Source organism: Mytilinidion resinicola, assembly GCF_010093595.1.
Source record: "Mytilinidion resinicola strain CBS 304.34 unplaced genomic scaffold BDZ99scaffold_3, whole genome shotgun sequence".
NCBI lineage: Eukaryota > Fungi > Ascomycota > Dothideomycetes > Mytilinidiales > Mytilinidiaceae > Mytilinidion > Mytilinidion resinicola.
The window spans coordinates 812715-828104 of record NW_022985439.1 but is presented as its reverse complement, the minus strand read 5'-3'; the positions used below and the strand labels follow the sequence as shown (position 1 = coordinate 828104).

Genomic DNA, 15390 nt, shown 5'->3' with positions numbered 1-15390 from the left:
TTCCCTTTATGGCATACACCATATTACCAATCCCTCTTGCTGACTATTGCATTCCAACTAACAACATCCAATCCAATTAACTACATAAACCAGTCTCCTCTTGCCATCTCAACTACCAACCCTTCAAACAGCACCAATCTACGTTCCCACATTGCCCAATCCCACCCTCCACCCCCCCATCCCCAAACCTCATCCCCTCCAACCCAAGTCCCCCAAACTCTCTCTCAACCATGCCCCTCCCCACCACCATGCACGCCCTCAAAATCCAGTCCCCCACCCACGCCGCCGTAGTCACCACCCCCCTGCCCCCGCTGCCCCCAGGGCACCTGCTCATCCGCACCCACGCCGTCGCCCTCAACCCCACCGACTGGAACCAGCACATCGATGCCCCCGCCCTAGGCCTCGGCCCCGTGGGCAGCACCATCGGCTGCGACTACGCCGGCGTCATCACGGCCGTCGGCGCGGGCGTCGACGCGTCCCAGATCGGCGTCCGCGTGTGCGGCGTCGTGCACGGCGCGAACACCACGGCGCCGACGAGCGGCGCGTTTGCCGAGTATGTAGTTGCGCCTGCGGGGCTGGTGATCAAACTGCCGGAGCAGATGAGCTGGGAGGAGGGCGCGGGGCTCGGGGTGGCGATGCTGACGGTGGGGCAGGCGTTTTATCAGAAGAAGAGGCTGCCGGTTCAGGGGTTGGGCGGCAAGGAAGGGGAAGTGGGAGCGGGGGAGGGGGGGAAGAAGCCGTGGTTTTTGGTGTATGGGGGGAGTTCGGGGATGGGGGCGTACGGGATCCAGTTTGCGAAGTTGTGAGTTTTGAGCAATCGGGAGGTTTCCATGGGGAGGTTTGCTGATGCTGGTGATAGGTCGGGCTTTGAGGTGATTACGACGTGTCATCCGCGCAATTTTGACTATGTCAAGAGCCTTGGTGCGTCGGCGGCTTTTGACTACAGGGCGCCTGGATGTGGCGCGGAGATTCGGGCCTATACGGATAACCAGCTCTACGACATTTGGGATACCATTGGTGGAGATGAGGTAGCAAAGATCTGTGCGGAAGCGTTCTCGGATTCTGCCAAGCCGGATGGGAGTAAGCTTTGGTATGGCTCCATCACCGGTGATACTTTTTCTCCTCGGGATGATGTGGAGGTGAGCTTCAATCTCGGATACACAGGACTAGGCAGGGAGTTTGAGATTGCGGGGGAGATGTTCGAGGCCAGTGAGGAGGATTTCGAGTTCATGAAGATGTGGTGTAAAGTAGCCGAAGGGCTTATCGCGGAAGGCAAAATCAAGATTCATAGAATGGATGTGAGGGATGGAGGGTTGGAGGGTGTATTCAGGGGAATTCTAGAAATGAAGGAAGGGAAAGTGAGCGGAAAGAAACTGATTTACAAGCTTGAATTGTAATAGTATGCACTATTTCACGCATACCTAGACTCGACAGATCAGCTGCCCATGGATAAGCGTACACCAGCCATCCTCTTCCTTAGCGAATGATCTCCAGCTTTGGGCGAATCTCTCCAAGTCCTCGTCGGTTGCGAACCCGCCCTGCTTGGCCTTTACCTTGAAATCGCTGTTCAGCGTCCGGTCAGCCCACATGTTGCACCAGAAGTCCAGCTCATCTTGTGTGCTGAAACACCATGTTGCAACACTGGCATCGATCTGATCCCGCTGAAAGCCAGCCTCACGCGCAACGGCGTGAAGTCGACGTCCGATGTTCGGGTCACCTCCTGTGCTTTTGGCAACATCCTGATAGAGATCGCACCACTCCTTCATGCTAGGTATATCTGGGTACCATAGAGTAGCAGAATAGTCGACATCTCGACACGCCACCAGTCCTCCAGCCTTCGTGACCCGGCGCAGCTCCCGCATTCCCCTGACCGGATCGTCGATATGCTGAAGCACCTGATGCACGTGGACGATATCGAAGCTCCCATCTAGGTATTGCAGGTCGTAGATATTGTCGGTCGTGAAGCTAACATTCTTTAGACCTTGCTCTTTAGCAAGCTTCACGGCACCCTTGAGCACATCGGCGGACATGTCGACCCCGATGACGCTGCCTTGTGGGACGCGTTGCGCGAGGTCACAGGTGATGGTGCCAGGCCCGCATCCTACGTCGAGTATCTTCGCGTCCAGTCGAAGGTGAGGGAGTAGGTGAGGACAGGAGTTCTCGACGGTTCGCCAGGAGTGGGATCGGAGGACGGAGGAGTGGTGACCGTGGACATATGAGGGTTTGTTGGGCATTTTTGCTGTGTATTCCCTAGGAGTCTTATGTATATATGCTTTAAGGAGACAGCTAAGTAGAGTTGTATTTAGTATATGGAAATGAATGGAGCTCTGATCGTGCGAAGCGTGCTATCTACCTCCTTTATATGCATCTATCGAGCGATATCGCACTGCTGAGTTCTAATCGTTAACGAAGAGGATCCTACATGGTCAATCGTGCTGGAGGAGGGAGCTTGATATCACGGAGCTCTGGCCGAAGTCGGAGGTCGAAGTGCGCTAGTTCGGCATGTAGCATGCCGTAGAATACTAAGTGTTATACGGTATAACTACTATTACCCCAAATAGCGATTCATCCTTCCGACTCCACTCTTTTTCAAACCTCCTGACGAAGACATCATACCAACCTCCATCAAGCACGTTGGTTCTACTCAAACATCTTGGATCTAACAACAACCCCTCATGGTTTATATGGCTTATGATAGCAACGGAGCAGCACGCTCCCGATTCCGGTAGTCTTCCGAATGCCGAAAGGATTGTAAATGATAAAAGGAAAAAAAAACAAGAAGAAATGAAAGAGAATCTTGCCTTCTTATTTGTTCGTAACTTTCAAAAACCGCCAAAGATCAACTCAATCATATTACCGCCATGGACCGTGACCCAGAAATCCAGCACCTAATCGACGAGTCCAAGATCCGCAATCTCCTCAACACCTATCCACGCGCCCTAGACCGCCAGGACCACGCCCTTCTGGCCTCTCTCTACCACCCGGACGGCATCGATGACCACGGCGTCTACAACGGCTCTGCAACGGGTTTTATTGATTTCATGCGCGCCCAGGGCCGTCCTGGTATGCACTGGACGCATCACAACGGCACTCAGATCGTCGAGATCAAGGGCGATGTCGCGGAGTGCGAGACTTACGCCATTGCACTTTGCCGTATGGGAGCGAAAGACGAGCCAGGCTACGATCGCGAGATGTTTCTACGTGTGAGGTATCTGGACCGGGTGGAGAAGAGGCAGGGGGTGTGGAAGATTGCGCATAGGCGCGTTGTCTATTCGCCGTGTCATATTGTTAAGATTGAGGAGGAGTGGCCGTTGGGTGGGGAGTGTTTAGCTGATGGGGCGTTTCCGGAGGACGAGGTGTATAAGTTCTAAGGGATTGCTTGGGGTCTTGCATGTTTCCTGCCTGAGCTGTATCTGGCTCAAAGTACTCAAAATCTAGAACAAGCCTTCTAAGCTCTACTTGACTCTTTCTTTTCGGTAGTAGGTCTCTTTCAAACTTGAATCTTATTGATAGTTACGATGAGATGGAAGGTACGTCTGTGAGCAGCGAGAAAGGGATTGGGCAATCGGGTGGCTCCACGACTGCACGTACCCGCCAGCTCAAACCGCCAAGGCGGAAAGATACGCAAAGCATCAGTATCGATCAGATTCTCTTCAGCTATGTATACTCTTTTATTTTCTGCGGTATGTCAGGAAAGTTGCTGAATATCATACGTTGCTCTAAAAAGCACCAGTCAGGTCCTCCTGACCCTTTCCTTTTTGTCTGCATACTAGTACCATGAGTTTGTGGGTTCGATTTGGAGGAGAGCGTAAAGTATATTTTGGTTAATTCAAATTAAAACTCCATGGGCAAATCTGTTCCGAAATCACTAAGACCTACTCCCCGTCGCGGTCACATCTATGAAGTACCTGGGAGTCGATGATTCGAGCAGCTCTACAGTTCCCGTTTGCTCTTATGTAAAGATAGGTTCGATTTTCCCCCTCGTTTGGGTCAACTATCTTGCGCTCGCTTCCTTATAGTTTGCACTCATTTCTCCGCGCCACGATGTTGATTCCAGTTTTTTTTAAATCTCGTTCGCCATACCCGCTCCTTGAGTTAGCAACTTGCAATAGCTTCAAGCCCAAGAGGCAACATATCCAGGACCACTCTGCGATAGGTCTTTAGATGGAGCTGCATACCCCATTCACTTTAAAGGCCTGCGAGAATTCTGCTTATCCGAGTTTTGGTGCGGAAGTAAAACGCTGGGGACCTCCTCCGAACCATGGATCCCTCATTATATCATCACAGCTCGCTAGCTAACGCAAGAGCCACAACACCGTCCCACGGTACCGCGATCTCCCAGCTCTGCAAGTATTAAGAAACTGTAGAAGGCAGAGGGCATGGTTGCCTTACTTGGGAACATCCTGGTCTAAGAGGGAACAAAAGATAAATTGAGTCTGCACTGCGCGTCTGCAATCAGCGTAAGCCTTGGGTATTTACATAAATTAATTTAATACGTTTCTCGGCCGTGTTCTTGAGTCCCTAGCCTTATTCAATCTGCCACGTCTACTTTTGCTTTAAATAGTAAATAGATGCCGGATGTGTAACCTTCATTCGACGAAAGACACAGACGCTATTGGAGATGTACAAAGTTCCTATGTTTGAACGTGACCGAAATGGGGAGGGCAAAGACGTGGAAATCTAGGAAAAGGAAGAATACTTGGAGGTCACTTAAGTAGTTGTTCTTTTATTCTTTTGGACGAATGAGTGATGGAAGTGAACAACTCGTGAATCGAGCGAACCGTGGCGAAGGAATTGCAGTTATCTCTTCTTTGTGCACTTCTCTACTACGAATTGGCTGGTAGGCAAGTCTTAGGGGCTAGATCTCGGTGTGCGTTATTTTGCAAATGCTTGCTGTTCAGGCACAGGGGGAAATCATGTGATATCACGTGACTTAGGCCTCCCCACAGCTCGTGGAAGAGCGACGATTATCAGGAGCCTGTGTAACATAGAGAACTACCTTAACGCCCATAAGCTTTCCACCAAAAGCTGGCTTGACAGGATAATCCTGACCAAAAACCCCCAAACCATGTCCCTGGAATCCAGGAAGTCACACCATTAATCGCACAAAACCGCTGCCACGGATCAGGATGTGGATACGTTGCACGTGTGGCGTAGGAAAAATTCACCACGTAGAGTACCTTACACGAACAAAGCTTTCCTCTGCTTCTGACAATGTCCATCTGTCGTAAGAAGAGAACACTCACGCCTCCCATCTCCAACCCTTACAACCCCGAGTGCCCCGAGATTTGCATGCGCCTCCCTGACGTCAACTACAAATTCGCTTCCCAGGTCCTTGTGACCTTTATCCAAAGATCGTCCACGGAAATGCATCTTCTCGTCTACGGACGCTAATCTAGCGTACCACTTAAATGCTTAATGCGGTCCCACCTCCACATCAAGCCTCCGCACACTCCGCATTTGGAATCCCCCCATAAACTCCTCACTTGCAAAGCGGCATCACAATCGCAACCTCGCTGCGTCATCGGCAGTTCCTAGGCGCCACCCGCCATCATCAACAGCCCGGGCGGCGGCACGCTCCTCGGAGCACCTCCACGCAGTCACTTGATCACCATGCATGACGCAAACAGTCACCGCGCATGAACAAAGCCGTGAAGCGCGAAAGTCACTCGCCCAATCCAAACACTCAAAATGTCGTAACAAAAGACCTCAAATTATTAGAAATGCGCAACCCCGCCTCTCTGATTGGTGGAACCTCCCCCAACCCCCATCACCCTTCCCCGCAATCTTCTGGCAAGCGGGCTGCCGAAGCCACGCCCGCCGATCGCGCGCAAACCGAACTCCACTCCACCTCATAGTTTATCCAATTACAACAACCTTTACCCTCCCTCCCGGCTGGTACAGCTTCACTAGCGCACGAATAAAACTGAATGACGAGGAATAAGAACGATGGGGGTATTTTTTAAAAAATTGGATGATTTGCGCGTGCGCAGAGCAAGTAACAGTTTCATGCGACGTGAGCGGCATCGCGCGCGTTCGAGTTGTCGACCTTGCTGCGGCGCTCGCGGCCGGTGTCGCTCCAGGGGAAGTGGGCGACGGGGATGACGAAGAAGCTGGGAGGAAGGAATTAGTTAAGGGTGTTTACGGGTGTGTACGGGTGTGTAGTGTCGGGGTAATGCATGATATAGTATTGCAGTATGCATCTTATAGTGTTGCAGTATGCACGAGGGAAAAACATGAACCGGGGTCGGTGGAGAAAGTGGGGCGGAAACATACCTGTTGGAGCTATCCGCGATACCGGCGAGCGCGTTGTACCACGCAAGGAAGGCGGCGAGGATGCCAAAGACACCGCCGGCCTTGATGCAGCCGGTGTTGGGCCCAGCCGCGCCGTGCTGGAGGTAGCCGATACCGAGCAGGAGGAAGGCGAGGTCGAGGGTGAAGAAGAGACTGAAGAAGGCGACGGTGGACTTCAGGGTGCAGATGAGCAGGATGAAGGTGAAGATGAACCAGCCCATAAGGTAGAGGCCGAAGGAGTTGAAGAAGGGTGCTGGGCCCTTGGCTTCGAGAGTAGACTCGATTTGGAAGCCACCGGGGGTTAGGATAATGGCGAACGAGAGCCAAAAGCCGCCGTAGGACGAGAGAGCGGTGGCACCGAAGGTGTTTCCGACGGCCATTTCCCTGGGATGGTGAGTTTGGGATCATACGGGAGCTGGCGCATTGGGACTTACCACATGCCAGCGAGAAGTTGGACAAGACCACCATAACCAAAGGCGATCGCAACAACGATGTTGGGCTCCCCGATGTTGCGCGTGCCCATATTAATGAGCGAGAGCACGAAGGTGGTCAAGGCGAACGCTGAAAGACCCAATGGCGCTGGGTTACCAAACTTCCTGTTTGGTGGCCTACGAGAATCTTAGAATCGTTTATATTGGTATTCACATTCAAATTCATCTTACCTGTATAGACCGGGCTGGAATTCTCCACCGAACGCTGGCATGCGAAGCTGAGAATCGTTCGTGCGAACGTGTGCCAGTGGGTTGCCGCCTGTGATTGGCATGAACATGAGTACGATGCAAGAAGTCGAAGTTTGTCTAAGAATTGAACGTCGAGGAATGCGTACCATAATCGTAGGGTGCTCTCTGTTTTGTTGTCGCGCCGTGGTCAATGGCGCTGGTCCCGTTGGTCTCCTTACTGTATGGTGTCTCTCCACCTACCGCAGCGGCATTCTGTCACGCGTCAGCCCGAATGTAACCGCGAAGGAGAAAATGGACGAGGGTTTGGGGCAACGGCAGTAACGGTGACATACCTGGTGCTCCTGTGCGGTCGCCATTACTATTCACTGTCTTTGTTGGATGGGTAGGAAGCGTAAAGTGGACAGAGGGTGGAAGAAATGAGTATCGTGCAGCCGGCAAGAAAGAGGAACACGAGTGGAGAGTCTCCACACTGTTTGAAATCAGAATCTGGGGTGAACTGAAAGCGGTCCGGGCAATATGGGGGAAGACTGGGTCAAATATAGTGCCTGGCAGTCCGGGAGCTCCACTATCGGATCATCAGCCTTCTAGACGAAGACAAGCCCCGTGGAGAACATCATGGGTCTGGGAATGCAAGCCAAGGGCTGGCAATTAGACCCTTCCGCGCCCGCCATGGGCAGCGAGATGCCCATCCCTCCGCAGGTTCCGGCACAAGAGGCGTCAACAAAGACGCCCCCGGCCGTAGCATCGCAGCCGTCGGTGGGTGATCAGCCACTAAGAGGCATGCAGGCCATGGCTGTCGAGGCGTGGGACCACCGCTGCACGTCGGCACAAAGCGAGTCCCCAGAAGAAGAGCAGAGGCGCTGCCAGCCCTCGCAGCCCTCCAACGGGCGACAGACCCGATCGTCTGTGCCGTCACCCCATGCTCGTCATCGCCAGGACGAGCGGGACGGGCTCGAGTCGTGACTGAAGCTGCCAACTGCCGCCCGCAGGTCCCGTGAGCGCTGCTGTGGAGTGCCAAATGCAGAGCTCCTCCGAGGCCGCTTTGGGCCCAAGGGCCACACGGTCGAGCAGTGTAGAAAGCCGTGCTTCCCGGCTGCATCACCGGGCCGTGACGCATAGAGTGCCTGGTGTGCTGGTGTTCTGGTGTTCGTAGGATTTCAAATAGAAGACGCCGTCTCCTCGCCGTGCCGCAATTTTCTCGAAGCACACTCCTCTGGCCATCCTGCGCATGCGATGCTGCTCCTGGACCTAGGCGCCGAGCCCATGCCAGCGTCAGCCACGATGGCCTGTCCAGAAATCCTCGGCATCGTAACCTTTTGATTTGCCCGGCCCGGGATGGTTGTGGCATCATCGCCGAGATGGCTGAAGCTTGGTTCGATGAGACGAGATGGCTCGGAAGCTCCCGGTGGCGGCATCGCTACACCCCGTGACTGGCTCTGGACTTTTGATTTCTCGATGATTTGGCTCGGGCAAACACTGTCGAAACTTCAGCTTGAATTTCTTTCTATTGAAGTTAGGACGTGAAGAGGGAGAGTCGTCACGACCGTGGAGCAAGCGTGGGCCCATATCGCGGCTCCAGCACGCCAGCCCTAGAACCCACCTTGACGCCTCCAACACCGGGTGTCGCGAGAATCACCTGAGATCTCACTCCGCCTATCTGGTGGACTCGGTCCAGCGGGAGGCTACAAAGCCGCGTCGATGGCACTACCTGAGGAGAGAAATCTATCTCGGCTTCCGACGCACCACCTGCACGCTTCGTGGAGGTTAACCAAGGCCGCCGAGAGCCTCAGTTTCCCGAGTTTGTCCTCGCGTTAGAAATCACGATCTTTTTCGTGATAATAAAGTGGAGCCGTATTGGATCTCTTCCTGAATCATTTATCGCGCCGGAAGCGCAAAATAGGCGGTGTCCACGACGCGGCCGCATGGAAGTATTTTTTTGTACCTTAAAAGTAGAGGAACCGAAAAACGGTTCCAAGGTTCAGAGCCCGCCAATCTGGTCCTTCATGCTATGGTCCATACTCGCTTCTCCCGAACCCATGCCATGTCCCTGGTGTCCCTAGCTTCTCAATGGCGGGACAATTTAAGCAGCTTATTGCGGCACGAGACCCCTTGTATTACATACTTTCAGTTCTCAACGGCCGGCCTGTCAGAACTCCATTAACGCGCATGGATTAGAGGCTCGATAGGGTCACTTAACTCTACCTTCCAAATTCTGCGGGAGAAGCGTCACTCCTCTTTGCGCACGAGCCAGGACTCATATGCGATTATTTACTCAAGTCGCTACTTTACCAGCATTCTCGGCTCCAGTTGACAAAGAACTATCGACTGTAAACGTTCGCACTGCGTTCCAGCTCTATATATAGAGACTTTCGTCCAGTTACTTCATCATCGTATCACGACGACAACATGCTTCAGTGACGAGATGCGTCTCTTCGAAAATAGCTACTACTGCAATCCCCCAGCAGCCCTCTTCGCGAAGAGCTCCATGTCTTGGGTCGACTGGTAGACGAAATAATACTTCATCCAGGTATTTGAGCTAACCCCAGATTCGGTACGGGCCATTCCCTCCGACGGCGCAGTTTCAAAATATTATTGCTCTCAGCATCCCTACCTGCGGGATGGATGCTTCCATCTTAGGTCTTACTCTCAGATGCTACGTGCTGCTCAATAGAGCACGACATACAATAGAGCACGGCATCCCCACCCCCAGGACCTATTTGCTGCAACTTTCAGCTCTTTTCTCTGCTAAATACATTTGATCCAACACGCACGGAGTAGTACCACGAGAACGAGAGCCACGACCTCGAACTAGTTTTCTGGGGCTAATCTCATACGTGGGAATCGATTCGCTCCTGCATGCTGGACGCTGGACTATTAGCTGATGCAGTCAAGGGGTCATCTTTCGAAACGCGACTAACGTAACTCCACAACGAACACCTGGCATCTGAGATCAACTTACGCTCCTAGTACTGTAGCAATGTATGAAGTTTACAGCACGTTTTCCCATCAAACTAACACTAAGAGCTCATTATAGCTGCATTCGAACGACGACGAACCACGAATCTGACGTGAGGAATAGAGATTCGGGCAAAGTGCGACAAAGGTGCAACCGGATACACCGACGCCAATCTTCAGTCTCAAGTCTTAGCTACGCCTCGCGCACTCGCTAAGATGATACGAAAAGCCTCATCCCGCAGAAACACAGAGACTCCGGATGCACGGAGAAACTGTCAACAACCTCGGACGCGGACATAGTTAGGACGAATGGCTGGAGCAGACAACAGAACACCATACCTAACCACCAGATTTTCGGCGAACAACGGTGCAGAATACGGTTGCAGGATTGAGGTCCTGCAGCGGCCGCGGAGCGACGTTGCAAAAGGTCAATCGTTCCATTCTCAGGTCATGCAAGCCACTGCGAACTGACACGCGTTTGCCATGTGGGCGTTGCATACTGCCACGAGAAGACTTGGAATGGCATGATATGAATTTCTCCACTCGTCCGCAGGATGTTTTAGGCGGTTTAGGAGTCGTGAGGGAACGTGGCGTTCCCCCACAGCGGAGAGGGCACGCATGGGATTCCCTTCTTCGTGGTGACTCCGGACAGGGGCTTGGTGGAAGATTATATGGGGTACCTTTTTGCGTGGAAACAACAGTACCTACTTTGAGATGCTGTATAGCGTCGTGCGTTCTAATTCTCAGTGATAGACCTCTTTGATGGCAAGATGTTGTTGACTTGCAGGTTTGTGATCAACAACGGCGAATCCTCCGCCCCACCCCCGACTGCTCCGCCACTATGATGACGATCTTGGAGCTCTCCCTTGGAAGCTCGAGGACGGGTCAACACGAGCTTACCTACGAGCTTCAAGGTCTCTCCAAATCACTTGAAACCTCTGAAACCTTCCACATCAGTCTCCCCATCAACCTCCAGCAGACATCCTGTATTCGCAGGCTTCAACACCTCCTCAAACCACCACCGTTCAAGCTCCGCCATGACCGGATCCCAGAGCATCGCAATCCGGCCCGCTCACGACGAGACGGGAAGGGAATACTTCCACCACTCCAGTGGCCAGCGTATCAGTACCGACACTGTCATCGTGGAAGCTCTCCGGAAGCAGGTACGTTGTCCTGAAGCTGTGCCCTTTTTCTCATCAATCAACAAGTACCAACAAACACCTCACAAACAGTATCCGGAGCTCAACGTTGTCGTCTCCCCACAAGGCTCCTGCAACCTCCTCGCCTTCGCAGATGCCGGCCACGCCTCTGCTATCCCTATCGAGGACACCGCCGATCCTGTCTACGCACCTATAAAATGGCGCCAGTACATACCCCCGGCACGCCGTCTAGACCACGGAGCCGGCGTGCTAGCCGACTTCGTCCTCTTCGGCAAATACGTCTACAAATACAACGGCCACGAGTTCCTGCTTTACGTCGCAAACGGACGTGATGGGTCTAGCGCATACCCACAAATCACAAACAACTACATCCTCACGAAAGAGGAGCGGCCGGCAGACGAATTGATTATTGCGGCGACAAAGTACGGCCAGGAACTACATAACGAGGTCTGGGTTTTCGATGGGGGGTATTGGCAGAAGAGCGGGGAGCTGTGGCAGAGCGTGCAGCATTCGAAGTGGGAGGATGTGATATTGGAGGAAGGCATGAAGAAGGCGATCATTGATGATGTGGAGAATTTCTTTGATTCGCGGGAGACGTATAAGAGGTTGAAGGTGCCATGGAAGAGGGGGATTATCTATTACGGGCCGCCGGGGAATGGGAAGACGATTTCGATCAAAGCGATGATGCATGCGTTGTATAAGCGAAAGGAAGCTGTGCCGACTCTTTATGTTCGGACTCTTAGTAGTGTAAGTTTCCCTCGACAAAGCATATCCTTCTGATTTAGCAGCTGACATGACGCAGTTTGCTGGCCCAGAGTACTCCCTAGGCCAAATCTTCAGTAAGGCTCGCCGGGAAGCCCCCTGCTACCTCGTCTTCGAAGACCTTGACAGCATCGTCTCCGACAGCGTGCGCTCTTACTTCCTAAACGAAGTTGACGGCCTGCGAAGCAACGATGGTATCCTGATGGTCGGCAGCACCAACCACCTCGACCGTCTGGACCCCGGAATTTCAAAGCGTCCTAGCCGCTTCGACCGCAAGTACTACTTTCCAGACCCAAGCTTAGAGGAGCGCATCGCGTACTGCCACTACTGGCAAGGCAAGCTTTCCGACAACGACGATCTTGATTTCCCGGACAAGCTTTGCACTGCAATTGCTAAGATCACGGACAAATTTAGTTTCGCGTATATGCAAGAGGCTTTCGTAGCGGCGCTGCTGGCTATTGCGGTGTCACAGGGTGCGCCTAATATCGACATGTATGCTGGGCCTGAGGCTATGAGTGTTGTTACTTCGAGGATGTCTAGCTATACGCTTGTGAGGGATGACCCTGGATTGGATGACTTGGTGCTCTGGAAGGAGATCAAGAAGCAGGTCAAGATTCTCCGAGAGGAAATGGACCAATAGAGGATTATTTCTTGAGCTGGAGCTTCTTATTTTCGGTTGGCGTTTTGGTATTGGACAATATTGGACTATATGCAGCAAAAGCTGTGACGAATCAATCGCAGTGTCGAAAAGGCAGCACTAAGCCTTGCATTTCAACACAGCCTTGCACTGTTGTACCTGATAGACTCTGTACCTGACAGACTGCTTCCCCTCATTGAGACATCACGTGCTATGTGCGTGGAGGGGTTCGCTCTGGACCTTCCCGTGAACCCCTGAACCTTATTTTGTTCCACGATAGCTGTAGAAAAAACATCTTCCGCTCTCTAGGTCCTCAATTCTGTTCATCTGCTCCCTGGAAATGCAATTGGGCGTATGCATCACGTGCAAGCCGAATTGAGGGGCATCTCAGCTACGACAACACTCACAACAGATCTCACCGGTCACGACGATACTCCTGGACTCTACGATTACAGCGAAGATTGCTCAGCGGGTGGCGAACTTGCTGCTGCGGGTAGCTTCGGTAATGAGATGGGGATTTGGAGATGCCTGGAAGTCGTGCCTTCTGCCTGGCCTGGATAGCCAAGGGTTCGGGCTCCATCTCGCGTTCGGCCTCAGTCTTCCGCCCTTCCCCAACCTCCTCGCCCATTTCTGTTTCCATCACGGCCACGCAGTTCTCTCTCCCCTTTGTTTCATCATCTGCCCGCCCTCTCCACTCTTCGCAGCGTGTGGCCCACTGACCGCAGGGCCGGTGGCCTCTTTGCAGTAACCGCGCGAGGCACCAGGCGCCAACCTGCTCAGCCCCCGCACTCTGCCTGATCGAGGAGGCGTGGCTACTCTTCCCCCAGCAGTCCAGTCACTGTCCCATTGCTACAGCCTGCGCCAGTGCAGACAAGCTTTCAATCGCCTGCTGCTCACTGGCCCGCGTTGTGTGCCTTGCAGCAGGTCCCAGTCATACGCATTGTCATTCTGTCAGACCCTCTCTTCTTGGAAACCTGTCGCCGCTTCTCGAACGCGTGAAGGGTCTCTTCTTGCCGCTTCGACGTCCTGTTTCTCCCTGATGACTCTACGCGTCTGCGCGCTTGCGCGTTCGCGGCCGGTAGCTATGGATTCTGCCTCAGAGCTTCACCGGCCTGGGGCCGCCGGCACCGCCTCAATGACTCCAAGCAGTCACACGCTCAGGCACCTACATTGTCCATAGGAGCTGGCCGAACAGTCAACGCCTGGGTGAGCGGCCTCAGGAATCTGCCTAGAGTATAAAGGTCACAATGGCTATGGCCGTCATTCTTTCTTCCTTCACTGAATCATACTGTCAAGAGTCATTGCAATATCCAGCTATCTATTCACGTCTTGCGCTTCAACCTGACCATTATTCGTCCCGTGCCATACCAAATACTCAGAAGCCTATACTTCGCCGCTTGCGCTTCTCAAAGACAACAAATCAACGCGCCGAATCTACAGCCTTCCTGCGCCTTCAAACGCCGCAATTACCCTGAAATCTCAGCCGCAGACGCAATGTCTTCCAACTACTCCTACTCCAAGCCAAAGGCACCTGCCTACGCACCTCGCTCGACCTGTAAGCCACCACCACGAGCTGCCTCAAGGCCCAACATAGCTCAGACTAACGGGAGTTCTACTGTAGCCTACTCGTCTACCTCGAACTCAATCTACGCCAATTCTGCCACTTCTTCACGGTCGAATCGTGGCTATGGCAGCAAACCGACCCCGGTAGTCGTCCACAATGGAGGTGGACAAACCAGCGACTCCACAACCAGCTCCTCGGCTAGCAACTCTGGCTACTACCAGTAGAGGAGTTTGGTTACTGCACTTTACACTCTTTGGGATGTCGAAACGATATGATGGCACGCTTCGGCACAATCTTCTCTTTTCGGCTTGATGTCGGACAAGGAAGAGTCAGTGACAACAACTCCAAAAGAGGCACCTGCTCTGACTATCCTTGCTCGTTCATCTTGCCTGGGTCGGGCACCATTACGGCGTATGGATATAGATGCATGGCACACAGCCACGGCGGGTCTCTAGTCTTCTTTCCTTCATTCCATCTTGTAAGAGGTCTTTACATCTCCGGGTTTGGGATATTTCATCTAGGGTTTTTTAGGGCTTTGGCTGGGTTGAGAGGGTTTGGTTAATCTCCCCGCACCTTTGTTACGCTTTTGGGTTGGCATGGATACGATAGTATGACTACGAATAATAGAATTGGATTTACATTTATCTATGCTCCATTGTGTTAGTGACTTCATACGCTTAAATCCTTCTAGACGGTTATCCCCGATTGGACGGGACTGTCTAGAATACTGCCGCCTTTTTCCGCCTTCATCAAACTTTATGACATCGTCACGGCTCAGAGCTCTGCCATCTCGACTCACACTCATCAATTCTCTTTTGCAAAGGTTTCCTAACTCATACCACCCCAATTGCACTTCTTCCAACCCGCCACAATGCTCTCCCGCACCCTCCCCCGCCGCTGCCTCTCCTCCACCCAGCACCTCCGAGCCCTCCGCATCCCATCCCAACCCCTCCCATCACAGCCGCCAACCCACCTCCACCCTCCCACTCGCATAGAGCACACATCATCTCGCCCCGCTCCCCGCCGCCTCTTCGCCACAACCCCCGGCCGCCGCGCAGACTTCGACCCCGCCCTCGTCGACCAGAAAATGGAAGAAATCACAGACCTGTCCGGCCCCCCTCTCCCCGCCCTCTCCCAACCCCCCTACCTCCACTAACACACACACACCATAGCTACGGCACGGCGCGCGACGAATTTGAAATCGCGGCCGAAGAAACCGTCAAGAAAACGGTCTACGCGGAGGACGACCGGGCGGCGGCGAGGGAGGAGCTGGAGAAGCTGCAGGCTGCGTATAAGACGGTGGTGGAGGGGGAGGATCGGGGGGTGGCGGAGGAGGTG

General features: G+C 53.2%; 9 protein-coding genes across 9 annotated transcripts; 7 read left to right on the top strand and 2 right to left on the bottom strand.

Moving 5' to 3' along the window:
- Window positions 1–248: 248 nt before the first annotated feature.
- Window positions 249–1397, top strand: BDZ99DRAFT_485360 (putative zinc-binding oxidoreductase ToxD; the record flags this gene model as incomplete). Its single annotated transcript, XM_033722705.1, has 2 exons — window positions 249–802; window positions 860–1397. 2 exons carry the CDS (start codon window positions 249–251, stop codon window positions 1395–1397), a joined length of 1092 nt encoding a protein of 363 aa, XP_033581737.1.
- Window positions 1330–2359, bottom strand: BDZ99DRAFT_458758 (methyltransferas-like protein UbiE). Its single transcript, XM_033718992.1, has one exon. It carries the CDS (start codon window positions 2232–2234, stop codon window positions 1422–1424), a length of 813 nt encoding a protein of 270 aa, XP_033581736.1. The 5' UTR covers window positions 2235–2359; the 3' UTR covers window positions 1330–1421.
- A 236-nt stretch (window positions 2360–2595) lies between these two features.
- BDZ99DRAFT_458756 (uncharacterized protein) lies at window positions 2596–3850 on the top strand. Its single transcript, XM_033718991.1, has one exon. The coding sequence runs from the start codon at window positions 2862–2864 to the stop codon at window positions 3369–3371; it is 510 nt and encodes a 169-aa protein (XP_033581735.1). The 5' UTR covers window positions 2596–2861; the 3' UTR covers window positions 3372–3850.
- Window positions 3851–5436: 1586 nt separating this feature from the next.
- On the top strand, window positions 5437–6038 carry BDZ99DRAFT_184410 (uncharacterized protein). Its single transcript, XM_033713078.1, has one exon. It carries the CDS (start codon window positions 5618–5620, stop codon window positions 5942–5944), a length of 327 nt encoding a protein of 108 aa, XP_033581734.1. The 5' UTR covers window positions 5437–5617; the 3' UTR covers window positions 5945–6038.
- BDZ99DRAFT_458755 (glyoxylate pathway regulator) lies at window positions 5774–7667 on the bottom strand. Its single transcript, XM_033718990.1, has 6 exons — window positions 7307–7667; window positions 7121–7226; window positions 6957–7044; window positions 6729–6902; window positions 6277–6678; window positions 5774–6113 (listed from the first exon to the last, which is right to left on the bottom strand). The coding sequence occupies exons 1-6, from the start codon at window positions 7328–7330 to the stop codon at window positions 6008–6010; spliced, it is 900 nt and encodes a 299-aa protein (XP_033581733.1). The 5' UTR covers window positions 7331–7667; the 3' UTR covers window positions 5774–6007.
- Window positions 7590–7937, top strand: BDZ99DRAFT_472150 (uncharacterized protein; the record flags this gene model as incomplete). Its single annotated transcript, XM_033721770.1, has 1 exon — window positions 7590–7937. The coding sequence occupies one exon, from the start codon at window positions 7590–7592 to the stop codon at window positions 7935–7937; it is 348 nt and encodes a 115-aa protein (XP_033581732.1).
- Window positions 7938–10829: 2892 nt separating this feature from the next.
- BDZ99DRAFT_184304 (P-loop containing nucleoside triphosphate hydrolase protein) lies at window positions 10830–12742 on the top strand. The gene is made up of 3 exons (XM_033713077.1): window positions 10830–11092; window positions 11162–11836; window positions 11892–12742. The coding sequence occupies exons 1-3, from the start codon at window positions 10967–10969 to the stop codon at window positions 12489–12491; spliced, it is 1401 nt and encodes a 466-aa protein (XP_033581731.1). The 5' UTR covers window positions 10830–10966; the 3' UTR covers window positions 12492–12742.
- A 1240-nt stretch (window positions 12743–13982) lies between these two features.
- Window positions 13983–14276, top strand: BDZ99DRAFT_515542 (uncharacterized protein; the record flags this gene model as incomplete). The annotated part of the gene is made up of 2 exons (XM_033724981.1): window positions 13983–14043; window positions 14110–14276. The coding sequence occupies 2 exons, from the start codon at window positions 13983–13985 to the stop codon at window positions 14274–14276; spliced, it is 228 nt and encodes a 75-aa protein (XP_033581730.1).
- Window positions 14277–14883: 607 nt separating this feature from the next.
- BDZ99DRAFT_458751 (uncharacterized protein) lies at window positions 14884–15319 on the top strand. Its single transcript, XM_033718989.1, has one exon. It carries the CDS (start codon window positions 14924–14926, stop codon window positions 15206–15208), a length of 285 nt encoding a protein of 94 aa, XP_033581729.1. The 5' UTR covers window positions 14884–14923; the 3' UTR covers window positions 15209–15319.
- The last annotated feature ends 71 nt before the right edge of the window (window positions 15320–15390 follow it).

What these genes read in the sequence shown, in the direction of transcription:
- BDZ99DRAFT_458758 (XM_033718992.1), bottom strand. Translation starts at nt 2,234, where the DNA reads ATGCCCAACAAACCCTCATATGTCCACGGTCACCACTCCTCCGTCCTC.
- BDZ99DRAFT_458756 (XM_033718991.1), top strand. Translation starts at nt 2,862, where the DNA reads ATGGACCGTGACCCAGAAATCCAGCACCTAATCGACGAGTCCAAGATC.
- BDZ99DRAFT_184410 (XM_033713078.1), top strand. Translation starts at nt 5,618, where the DNA reads ATGACGCAAACAGTCACCGCGCATGAACAAAGCCGTGAAGCGCGAAAG.
- BDZ99DRAFT_458755 (XM_033718990.1), bottom strand. Translation starts at nt 7,330, where the DNA reads ATGGCGACCGCACAGGAGCACCAG. An exon ending in CAACTTCTCGCTGGCATGTG is followed by an intron (nt 6,679 to 6,728) that starts GTAAGTCCCAAT and finishes TCACCATCCCAG; the next exon opens with GGAAATGGCCGTCGGAAACA. An exon ending in ATCGCGGATAGCTCCAACAG is followed by an intron (nt 6,114 to 6,276) that starts GTATGTTTCCGC and finishes CCTTCCTCCCAG; the next exon opens with CTTCTTCGTCATCCCCGTCG.
- BDZ99DRAFT_184304 (XM_033713077.1), top strand. Translation starts at nt 10,967, where the DNA reads ATGACCGGATCCCAGAGCATCGCAATCCGGCCCGCTCACGACGAGACG. An exon ending in TGGAAGCTCTCCGGAAGCAG is followed by an intron (nt 11,093 to 11,161) that starts GTACGTTGTCCT and finishes CCTCACAAACAG; the next exon opens with TATCCGGAGCTCAACGTTGT. An exon ending in ATGTTCGGACTCTTAGTAGT is followed by an intron (nt 11,837 to 11,891) that starts GTAAGTTTCCCT and finishes GACATGACGCAG; the next exon opens with TTTGCTGGCCCAGAGTACTC.
- BDZ99DRAFT_458751 (XM_033718989.1), top strand. Translation starts at nt 14,924, where the DNA reads ATGCTCTCCCGCACCCTCCCCCGCCGCTGCCTCTCCTCCACCCAGCAC.